The following is a 12,119-nucleotide window of genomic DNA, read 5'->3' on the forward strand; positions in this document are numbered from 1 at the left end:
AGGCATTAAGTCAATTTTTTAACATCTACCAATTATAAATATATATATATGTACATATATATATATCTATATAGATATACATATATATATGTGTGTGTGTGTGTGTGTGTGTGTACATACAAAATAACTGACAAAAGTATAGATTTTATAAAATTATGCTTATGTCTAATGACCAACAGTGCTGGGATAGACAGACTAAAAAATGGCAGTTTAACTAAAGTTCTTCAATGAGAAAAAAAATTTATGAGGAAGCAAAATATACTGCTACCTCCTTTTCATGCTGTGCTCACATAACTAAAACATGGTCGGGTACTTTGGGGCCTTAAAAATGATCTAATAAGTAATCATAGAGTTTTTATTGGTATAGAAAACTCATTAAGATAGGTAAGTGGACAAAAGAATAGAGTGTAGGAGAGGGTTTAGAGGAGAAAAAAGGAGAAATTTTGGAATATGTAGAAAGGTGATCCTGATATTCCTCATAAAATAATGGTGATTATTTATACCAAAGAAAATCAACATAGCTCTGCAATTGAAATAATAAGGTAAAAAAGTGTGTGTGTGTGTGTGTGTGTGTGTGTGTGTGTGTGTGTGTAATTCCTAAGGTCTTATTAAAATGCAACAGTTATAATTTTGTGCTTTTTGATTTCTTATGAAAGCAGTCTATTATTTTAAGCCTCAAGAGGATATGTTTTCAAAGGATTCATTTATATCTCAGATCTAAAATGTGTTAACTAAGATATACTTTTCTCCAAATAATTTTATTAATTCAGAATTTAAAACTTTATATATATGGATCTTAAAAATAATCTTTAAATTTAAATATTCCTGCCAAAATAATAGACCTTTGATTTAATGTTCTTTTTGAAACTATGAAAATTTTTTGTTTCATTTTTCTTTAGTTCTGACCATGAGTATGCTTTATATCACTCCTCATGACCTTGAGTTTTGTGGAAGGTAAAATTTCAAAGTAAATCAACTCTATGTTAACTTATTAAATACATATTCTATGTTCTCAAAAATAGTATGTAATGTTAAATGAAGAAAACTCCTCCATAACTTTCTCTTAGAAATAGTTGTAAACTATTAGTAAGTTCCTGTCATGTTCTAATAAATGGGGAAAACCATTCTTAGAAAATGTTAGTAGAATTCCTTTATTTCCCAACACTTTCTATGGGTTCATAATAAACATACCTTGTCCAGTCTCAAATATTCAAGAAATATATAAAGTATCCCAATAAGTAACCATAGAGTTCTTATTAGGATAGACAGACCATTAAGGTAGGTAAATAGAAAAAAAGAATATAGTGTAGAAAATGGTTCAGAGGAGAGAAAAGAGAAATTCTGTAATATGTAGCAAAGTGATCCTGATATTCCTCATAAAATAATGGTGACTATTCATGCATAAAAGTCAACTTATCACGCAATTTTAATTAGTTATCTAGTAAACAGAACATTACCCATGTGATTTGAAAAATAAAACAATTCCCAGAAAATGATTAGGTTCCCATAATTGCATCAATTTGAAATTTCTTTGTTTTAGCAAGGAAGTAGAAAATATGCTTCATCTGTGAATTGGTCAATTCTACCATCTATAATCTAGAGCCAAAATATCAGTAGAAAGCAAAAAGTTTGGGAAAGATAAAATCAAAGCCATTACTAAATGCAAGCCTCTCTATAGACTTCAAGTGAATGAATTTTGTAAATTTTTTAAAGCAGAAATAATGCATTTGTGCAACAAAATAATGATTTTGGCAAAGGAATCTCAAAGTCCACAACCCAGTCATTTGGTTTACCAAGTAAAGTCTGTCATTTTTATGCAAACATGTAAATCTGCTTTTTAATTGTTCTAAAACTAGTAAAAAAAAAATCACTTACCAGGTTGTGATTAGTGAAAAACACAAACACTATTCTCATTTTCAAATGATGGAAATGTAAAAATAAAAATATTTCATGTTATGTCCTCAAATTGAGCTTCCTTGGAAAACTTCCATGGAAAACTAGTACCATCTCTTTCTTTATATCAATTTTGTGTCCTTAAAATTGGTGACTAAAATATTGCTTTTTTTCTCCTTGACCCTTGCAAATATGCTAACTCTATCTGATGTCCATAAAATTCAGTAAAACAATCACATATATATTTGGAACAATAACACTGAATGCCAGATCAAAATACAATCTGAATTCACTGAATTGACTGCAATCGTTTCAACATGGTAAAATTTAATTACTCTAGGATCATTGCATAGGAATATTTTTGCTTAATGAAAAAATTAAATGATGTTGAAATTTAAAGAAGAAACTAGTCATATATATTCCTTCAAAATTTTATATGGATACATGTCTAAAATATGTAAATGGTAGACATTGTAAATGTTAGAAATAGTTATCAATTTGTAAGTTTACATTTAACATAATAATTAAAAAGCAACAGAAGTGATACATAATTATATTCAACATACTATGACTTATATGAAACATGGTCATGAATATTGAGTTACGTTTGCAAAATAATCACTTGGAAAAAGACTAAATGTAACAAATCCTTAAGTTCCAAGTACAACTGACATGATATTTAACAAGGTCAACTTTAGAATTAAGGGGGTCTTTTGAGTAAGGCATGTTATCAAGAGTTATTTAGTGGCTGAATAAAACAATTCTGAGTGATTTCTGACAAATTACACAAAAGGTTGACAATTTGAGAAATAGGAAAAAGACTAATGGTATACAGATGAATTATACATGCATAATTAATTGGACTTTAGAAATTTTTTGATTCGTTGATTAGCCTTGCTATTACTCTTTGTTTTTACTTTACAGAGCTTAAAAGGAAATATCACATGATATGACACACCACTAAAACATGCAAGACAAACTTATTGCTATAATGAAAGAAAACCTAGCAGCATTCAGCTGCCATGAATGGCCTCCATTTTCACCTTTATTCGCTGCACAGCATTTATCTGCATGATGAAAATAGTTTTTGAAGATAGAATAGGAATAAAATAAAGATAAATAGTAATTTTACAAACATGAAGGTAAAAAAAGGAGAGTGACAGTAGGAAAGAAAAAAAGAGAAAATGATTAATGCAACATTTATACATAGTAATTACTAATTATCTAGAAAAAGAATAAATTACTTCTATACAAGGCAACAAATGATTAAAATCTGTAATTTCTAAATAGGTGCCACATTTTAAAAACTTAGAATAAGAGTCAGTATCAGTAATACTTAAAGTATGATCTCAAGATGTTTCACAATGTTTGATAATGAATTTTCTACCCTAATTTCTTAGGACACATATTTAATAAAAATCAGTTATATTTTCAATAATATATAAACTCCCAAGAAATATAAGTAAAAAGGACCTATTAATATAATGAACATTTGTAAGAATAGACTATGGGAGTATCTATTCAGCCCACCATGACTATACTCTATGCATGTGCCACTGGATCAATATTTAAATAATTTTGAAATCGATCATAAAATAATTATAAAATGATTATAAAATAATTCATAATCTTACTTTTTTACAATTCAGTAAACAATAGCAATATTATAGTAGGTATAGTATAAGTATTTAGAATTGACTGAGAAATCTGAGAGTTATAATACATTTATTTCTGATTAATTGGACTTCAATTTCAGCATTAAGAATATTTAAATTTTTATTCTAAAATATAATATTAAAAAACTTTTTTATACTGACTATGCACAAACACAAGTTTTTGTGATGGTGATGAGTTAGTCATACAAGATTAGTGATGCTTCAGACTATAGAATTATTATTATCAAAATAATTTTATTTTATATTTCATCAATTAAAAAACTCATGAAAACACCAGTTAACTAAGTTTGTTACAGATTAGCAATATATTTCTTAGTAATCCATGCAGTTTCTTCCTTATCTTGTCAAAGATGAAGAGCTATTATGTATGTACTACAGATTTTCAGGTGGCTGAATTACTTTGCCATTGGAAATTTAAAAATGCACCAAAGTATATTGATGGTCAAGACCACATGTCTTCACTTCAAAATACCAGAAAAAAAGGCAATTACTAAAAGATAGTAAGGTCTTTCTTTGATTATAAGCAAATAATATTAAACATGTATAACCCAAAAGAAATAGGAAAATTTTTTCAAAATAAATTAATCTCTGAGGATACTTCCAAATATATGAAGTGTCATATAACAATTTGATAGTGTTTTAGTCATTGAAATTATAAACTAATAAAGCAATGTCATTTTATTAGTATCTAGTTCCATAGGTATTTTCAAAATTATTTGAGTAACAATTTGACACAACTATCCATATTCTTATTTTTGTAAAAAAAAAAAGTTGTGCAAGTATGAATATTAAAAATGAATCTTTTTCCAAGCTCTATTTCTACCTAATGAATAGACATATCTCACAAAATAAACAAGTCGCTAATAGAAAGTCAAAATATAAGTATATTAATAATTTTAACATTTTTTAGAAACTCAGTCATAAATTTTAAAATAATGTGATTATCTACTTAAATAAATATACAGAAAAACAATTTTAAGAATGTAAGGTGAATATTATTACTAAAAATAGTTCTTTAGTCCAATAAATAAGTGCATTCTGTGTATATCCTATTATTTACAGAAGTAAGATATGTGTTAATATAAGTAGTGGGTTTCTATATTTAAAGCATGTATAAAACTTATTAATAGAATCTATAATTCATGATATCCAAAAATAAACTAAAATTAAATCCTGCTAACTTTTAAACTTTATATCTTTTTCCAACAAATACAAAGACTTAAGGGATAATAGTCTACTATAAATAACTTATTTCAGATATGTTTATTATCTAACATTAAAATTAAAAAAATAAGTCATATGGCAATAAGTACTTGTGATGAAACAGATGAAGACCTCTTTTCAATAGTTTTTAAAAATACAATGCTATCTCTATAGCACTGTGTACATTTAACAGCTCACAATTTCCCCATTATCAACTTTATAGTTGCCTTACAAAAGCTGTATCTAATTTGAGCAATGGTCAGTCTATATAAGTGCTTATATTTGATGTGACTTTCCTCAAAGCTTTACAATCAGTGGATTCAGTCAGATAATTAGATATTTATACATGTGATATTTTTGTAATTACATTGCCTTCCTCACCCACCCCCAGCTTAATAGTAATTTAAAATTATTGCCACCCTCACCCCCCTTCTTTTATGACTTGTATAAAATTCACTAATATGGTTTGTAGAAGTCCTTGGATGGTCTAAGTACTGGCTATTTCTTCAGTATCATTATATATATATATATATATATATATATATATATATATATATATATATTATATATGTATGTATGTATAAAGAAAAGTAGGACAAGTATTTTATGTCATACACCCTCTTTCATGTAACATACATACACTGGAAAGCTCATTCCAGAAAAAAAATTCTTTTAGAAAATCACATTTTTAAAATGGAAACAAGCCAGGCTTGGTAGCGAATGCTTGTAATTCCCGCGCTTGGGAGGCGGAGACAGGAGGATCACCCAAGTTAGAAGCCAGCCACTCTGGTTTAAGAGACCCTGTTTCCAAGTAAAAAAGTATAAAATAGGTCTGGAAGTGTAGCCCAGAGGTAGAAGGGCTTCCAGGAACCCTAGTACCACCAAATAAATAAATAAATAAATAAATAAATAAATAAATAAATAAATAAATGGAAACCCTAATTCTAATTCTATATCATAAATTAGGTATTCTTACCAAATGTTTTCATAGCAACATAGGTGTGTGTGTGTGTGTGTGTGTGTGTGTGTGTGTGTGTGTGTGCGCGCTTCTGAAGATTGAGCAACCCAAGGATATCTCCATCTTAATCTCCATCTCCAACTCCAATCCTATTTTATTTTATTATTATATTTTTGTGGTACTGAGGGTTGAACATAGGGATACTACACTACTAAGTTACACACCCAGTACTATTTTTATCCTTTATTTTTAAACAGGGTCTCATTAAGTTACAGACTGCCTCCCTAAGAAGCTGCATTTGGCTATGAAACTGAAATAATCCTGTCTCAGTTCCCAAGTACTGGGATTAGAAGCATGATTCACTAAGCCCAGTTTATTTTTTTATTCTCAAAACACTTTGCTAGGTCCTTTAGGTTCTCATTAAGTTGATGAGGCTGACCTCAAATCTGCAATCCTCTTATATCAGTTTCCCAAGTGCAGTGATTACAGGCATGTGTCATCATGCTAAGCACATGAATATATCTTATAGTTGTAATCCTTCACTGGTATCCTAATTCAGGTGTTTTTGGAATCAATGTGTTACTATAAGTCTTGGATACATACAACATACATACATATATATATACATACACGTATATATGTACATATATATACACATACATACACACACACACACACACACACACACACACACACACATATATATATATATATATATATATATATATTTGCCTTGTTTTTATATCTATTAGTAGTTTTTTTTTTGGTGGTGGTATTGGGGTTCCTGGAAGCCCTTATACCTCCGGGCTACACTCCCAGACCTATTTTATATTTTTATTTGGAAACAGGGTCTCTTAAGCCATCGCTGCTGGCTTCGAACCTGCAGGATCCTCCTGTCTCTGCCTCTCAAGCGTGGGGATTACAAGCGTGCGCCACCACGCCTGGCTCCTATTAGTAGTTTTTAATTCAACAATTTCTTATAAAAATAACAGACACTGTAATATTTTAAGTAAAGTGTCTAAAATCCACTTTTTATCTACAGATTGCTAAAATTTTGTCTTCTATTTGTTAAAGTATCAATTTCCTTTAATCTGCACATAATACTTGCATATAATTATTGAATCATTTCATACATGTATACAATGTGGGATTATCATAGGGTAATTAGAATTTCTATCTCCAAAAAATTTATCATTTTTTGTGTTAGGAATATGAAAATTATTTCTTCTAGTTCATCATAAAATATATAAAATGTTGTTGGTAAATATAGACACCTTTCTGTATCATGAAGCATTAGAGCTTAATTTTTCTATGTCACTATATTAAAACTATATTTGGTACCTATTCGTAAAAATTCATAATTTTGTCTGAACATAGGAATATAATTAAAGATTTAGGAGACTGAAGAATATTTTTGTATTCCATTTTGATATAGTTTGGTAATCATTTACATCATGTTCCTGATTCCTACAGAGAATACGATTACTACAAACATAATACATTGTAGTTATAGCAATAATTGTTCATTCGAATTCAGAGAGGCAAAAAAATTGATAGCACATTCAGTTACTGTTCCTTAGGTATTTCATCTCAAAAGGGCATCAACTTGTCATAGGATTTATGAGTACCACTGAACTTGAACAGATCACTTCATCTCTTCCAATCATATTTGTACAATGAGTGTCTCCTCCTCCTCTATCTCAAAATTAGGAATAAAATGAGGGCATTAATGCAGAAGTACTGTGTAAATTTTTTTAAAAAATTCTAATAATGAGAAGTATCTATTATTTCCAGAGGCTTCTAACTTCTCCATTTCAAATTATAATTTGTATCATTTATTAATTTATATTAGTGGTACAAAGCCACAATGTTAATTACTTTCCAACATTATAATCAATATTAATTATTTTTCAATCAAAAGAATAATTGTGTAAAACCACTTTCAATTAAAACATTCTGATGTATGATATAACATCCATAAAAATGAGACTAATATCAATTTGAAATTACAAGAGAGCTAAATAACATGTCTGAACTGCTTCTCTAACTTCAAAATATTGTGTGCTAGCCAGACATGGTGTCACATACATATAATCTCAGTTCTTGGGTGGCTGAAATGGGAGGATCACAGGTTCCAGACCCGCCTCAACAACAGTGACATTTTCAGCAACCTATGGAGACCCTGTTTTAAAACAAAACAACAACCAAAAAAGGCTAGGGGTATAGCTTAGAGGTAGAATGCCACTAGGTTCAGTTTCTATTAAAAATACTATGTACTAATAATTATACTATATGATAATGAGACATAAACAAATCATGGATTATATGTTACTATGCTATTCTCATATATGTATATATAAAATCATGTGTCTCTATAAACAACATACTGAAGATAAGACTTAAACATAAGTAAACATATGTCAAACATGGCAACTAAATAACTGAATTAAGTATTATTTTGAAGCAGGTTACATAGCCTCTTTATCTCTATGTACTTTATTATATCAATAACATGTCGACACTTATTGGTTAAGCACTATCACCTAATAACTGTAGAATCCGCTAGTTTGTTGTGAAGACATTTAAATATTTAGAGCATCTTACCACATTATGATTTCCCTTAAAACTTTAGCTACAGATCTGCACTAAGTTAACATTTGTGATTATTTCTGCCTCACTGTATGATTGATTTAATGTTTCTAAAATAAACTCCATTGATCAGGCATGGATGGGATCAACATTATCTTGGACAAAAATCTATTCAGAATTGTCTATTTTCCCACATGACTAACCGAGAAGTTGGTTTCTCTTTGCAAAGGTTTCTTCTCGTCTCAACAATGTTTTATAATTTCATCATTAATTCTCACCTGCCATCTTTGCGCTCTGCTAATTCTTCCCTGTAACTTTCACAGCTAAGTCTTGAGACCATTTTTGAAATATAAGCAATATCCCGTGGCAAGAGTATTTAAGAATCCTTGAATATGTATAAATCCTTTTATATGTAAAAGTCATAAATTAGAACCTAGAATTTACATTTTATACAATCATACTTGGTTTATTAGGAGAAAACTAGCAGCATTATAAAAAGATATCATACTTAGATTAAGAACATATATAGTTTTGCTTACCTTTAATAATGTTGGGCTTTGGTGGCATGCTGAACTCATAAACCGTGGGCTCAGAATATCCTAATCTGTTGGCAGCTGTGATTTGAACTTCATACCCCATTGTCCACTGCAGATGCTCCAAAATAATGTGGTCTTTATTTCCCTGCACTTTTTTCTCTAGCCATTGGTCTTCCTTATCTTTCTGTAAAGGAGATAAAAAGATATTATGTAAATATGGATATATTGTGTTTTGTTCACTTTCTTATTAATAATAGTGTAAACAGAAAAAATGAATAAAATATATAGAAAAACACTAGTATGCCCATTAAAATAATTGCCAGAGAACATTATTAAAGATTGTTTAGGCAAAATTATCTTGGAAGTAAATTCTGGGGATTATACTACTACTAATATCTTTTTACTAATGTGATAGTTTACAACTCATAATAAAACAGCACAGAAAGAAAATTAGCATATAAAAATTAAGGAATATTATCCTATCTGTAAACATGCTACACTTAAAAATTATTGGATTTTTTCTAAAATAACAGTTTTGAAAAAATACAATATTTTTGTTGTTTTTTATCTGAAAATATATAATGAGTACTACAATTAACATAGAAAAATAAATTGGTGTAATTTTATAAATTAAATTATCTAAGCAATCTGATCATTGGGTCGAACCATTTGTTAACCATTTAAAATGGGCAAGTTTCTTAACCTTCCTGTTTTGTTTCACTCCTGTTTATAACAGAAAAGTTGGTTATAGCTGCTTTTAGCAAAATTCTTGAGAGAAAAATGAGGGAAATTTAGTTAAATTGTGCCTTGTATGGCCTAAGGATTTGGGAAAATCCTCAAAGTTGAATCTTGTTTTGGTTCACAGTGGAGATTTTCATTCTAATCAGAATACAAGCCAAACTCAGAGATCTGGCTTTTCCCAGGATGAAATTCAGATAGTAGATTGACTTAATGCCCTCCAAGTGTTTCTTAAAAATATCATTTCTGAAGCTGGGCATGGTGGCGCATGCTTATAATCCAAGCATTTTGGAGGCTGAGATAGGAGGATCGCAGTTTGAGGACAGCCTCAGCTACTCCGTGAGGCCCTTTGCAACTCAGTGAGACCCTGTTTCAAAATAAAGAATAAAAAATAGCGCCGGGCGTGGTGGCGCAGGCTTGTAATCCCAGTGCTTGGGAGGCAAGACAGGAGGATCGCGCTGGTTCTGAACCAGCCTCGCTGGTTTAAGAGACTCTGTTTCCAAATTAAAAAAAAAAAAAAAAAAAAAAAAAAAAAAAAAAAAAATATATATATATATATATATATATATATATATATATATATATATATATAATAGGTCTGGGAGTGTAGCCCGGAGGTAGAAGGGCTTCCAGGAATCCCAGTACCACCAAAAAAAAAAAAAAAAAAAAAAAAAACAGACCTGGGGTATAGCTCAGAGGTAGAATGCCCCTGGGTTCGATCCCCAGGACCTGAAAAAACAAAAGAAAATATAATTTCCGGAAATTCAGCACTTTAGATGAGGCCCCTAATATTTAAAAAATACAAACATATGCAAGCCAAACAAGAGAGGAAGGAGAGGACAGGGGATGTGGTGAAAAGTGCGGAAGGAGAAAATGAGTGATATGTGCGAATACTTCTCTACCACCTTGTACCCCAGTGAAATATATATCTACAGTGCCCCAGTAAAAATAGAGAAAACAGTATATTTCTGCAAATGGAGCATTTGAAGTGAAACTTCTTCACAAGCACAAGACGTGCAGATAACCTCTTCTCAATTAACAATCATTTAACTTATTTCGAAGCTCGTATCGGAACATGGTATATTTAAAACTTAAAGTTCCAATAGTTCTTCAGTATAGATCAGTTTAATTTTCCATTCAACATTAGACACGGAGGTATTTTAATCCCGTAATTGCTATTCCTTGGGAATAGGAACAAAATTAAAGTAGGTGTTACCAAATACTCCCCTAGGCTTGAAAATCTCAATTAGACATTTGTGCAGTGCATAATTTACGGAATTTAAATGCTCAGGGGATGATTTAAGATAACTAGTTGCCAAATGTTCCCCTCGGTAATTTAATGAGATGATTTGCTGAGTAGGGTTATTATTAATAAGCCAATTAAATGTTGAAGGGCAGCTAGTGAAAATAATGGTCATTTTGCTTTGGTATGGCTTCTATGAAGCAATCCTTTTTGTCAGAGAATAGACAGTAGGGACATAGGACAATTAAGAATATTTCTTTATAGTGATTTTAAAGCTTTAATATTTTGTAGAGAAAATTATTTCCTATTCTCCATATAGGAAAAAGGTCAGAGGAAAAAGAGGAAAGATGGAAGGATATTTTATTATATTGATTGGTAAAGGACTCCTTGATTATTTTACTCATAACAAGAAATATTCCGCTAACTTTTTTTTTACAAGGTTTCATGGAATGCAGTTTACAAATTCTTAAATAGAGTCAATAATTTTATAATTAAAAGACATTGGAAAAAGCAAGTTTACATGACCTAAACTAGTGTTAGGTTCTTCTGATTCCTGTGTTATATGATTTAAGATTTTATAAGACTATGAAGCATTTCCATGTTTGTGGCTTTCCTGACAGCATGGATCATATATTTCTTATCTATATCAACACACAAAAGAACCCAGAACTCTGGAAAACTCAGTTTGGTACTCTGAATATGGACAGAGGTGATTTAGTAATCTATATAGTTAATATAATAATAATTAATAATAATAATAAACAATAATGAATGTACTAAATATAAAATTTTATATGTATATAAATACTATAAATATTTTAACACGTTCATTTGAAAAAGTGATATCCTGAGATATCATAAGGTTCAGAAAATTTTAGGTGGGGCATAGTGGCACAGCCTTGTAATCCCAGCATTCGGGAGGTTGAGAAAGGAGGATCACGGTTTGTGGACAGCCTCAGCTCCGTAGTGAGCCCCTCTGCAACTCATTGAGACTCTGTTTTAAAATAAAGAATAAAAAAAAAAAATAGGACTGGGTGTGGCATTCAGAGGTAGAATGCCCCTGGGTTTTATCCCCAGGACCTCAAAAAAAAAAAAAGTTTAGCAAAATGTATATATTGTAATTTCTTTAAATTATCATAACTCATTTAAATTGCCTATTTCCATGTCCTGACACTTAGTAACATTTTGGAAGCTAAGCCCTACATAGTCTTCTTAGGCTCTATTAATCACACACCCACAAAGCAAAATGAATCTATTTTTTTCTGGTCGCCACATTTTGTGTC

At 30.2% G+C, this 12,119-nt stretch overlaps 1 protein-coding gene across 3 annotated transcripts in view; it reads right to left on the minus strand.

Moving 5' to 3' along the window:
• Window positions 1-12,119, minus strand: part of NCAM2 (neural cell adhesion molecule 2) — a gene marked incomplete at both ends in the record, with an annotated part of 560,084 nt that overhangs the window by 32,631 nt on the left and 515,334 nt on the right. For 2 of the 3 annotated variants that reach the window (XM_080696027.1, XM_080696025.1), the window contains one exon: window positions 8,859-9,039. In XM_080696027.1, coding sequence (XP_080552153.1) covers window positions 8,859-9,039 — 181 coding nt within the window. Of the gene's footprint in view, window positions 1-2,853; window positions 2,961-8,858; window positions 9,040-12,119 lie in introns of those variants that run through there. The other variant, XM_080696026.1, reaches the window with a different exon arrangement.

Source organism: Muscardinus avellanarius, assembly GCF_963383645.1.
Source record: "Muscardinus avellanarius genome assembly, chromosome: 5".
Taxonomy (NCBI): Eukaryota; Metazoa; Chordata; class Mammalia; order Rodentia; family Gliridae; genus Muscardinus; species Muscardinus avellanarius.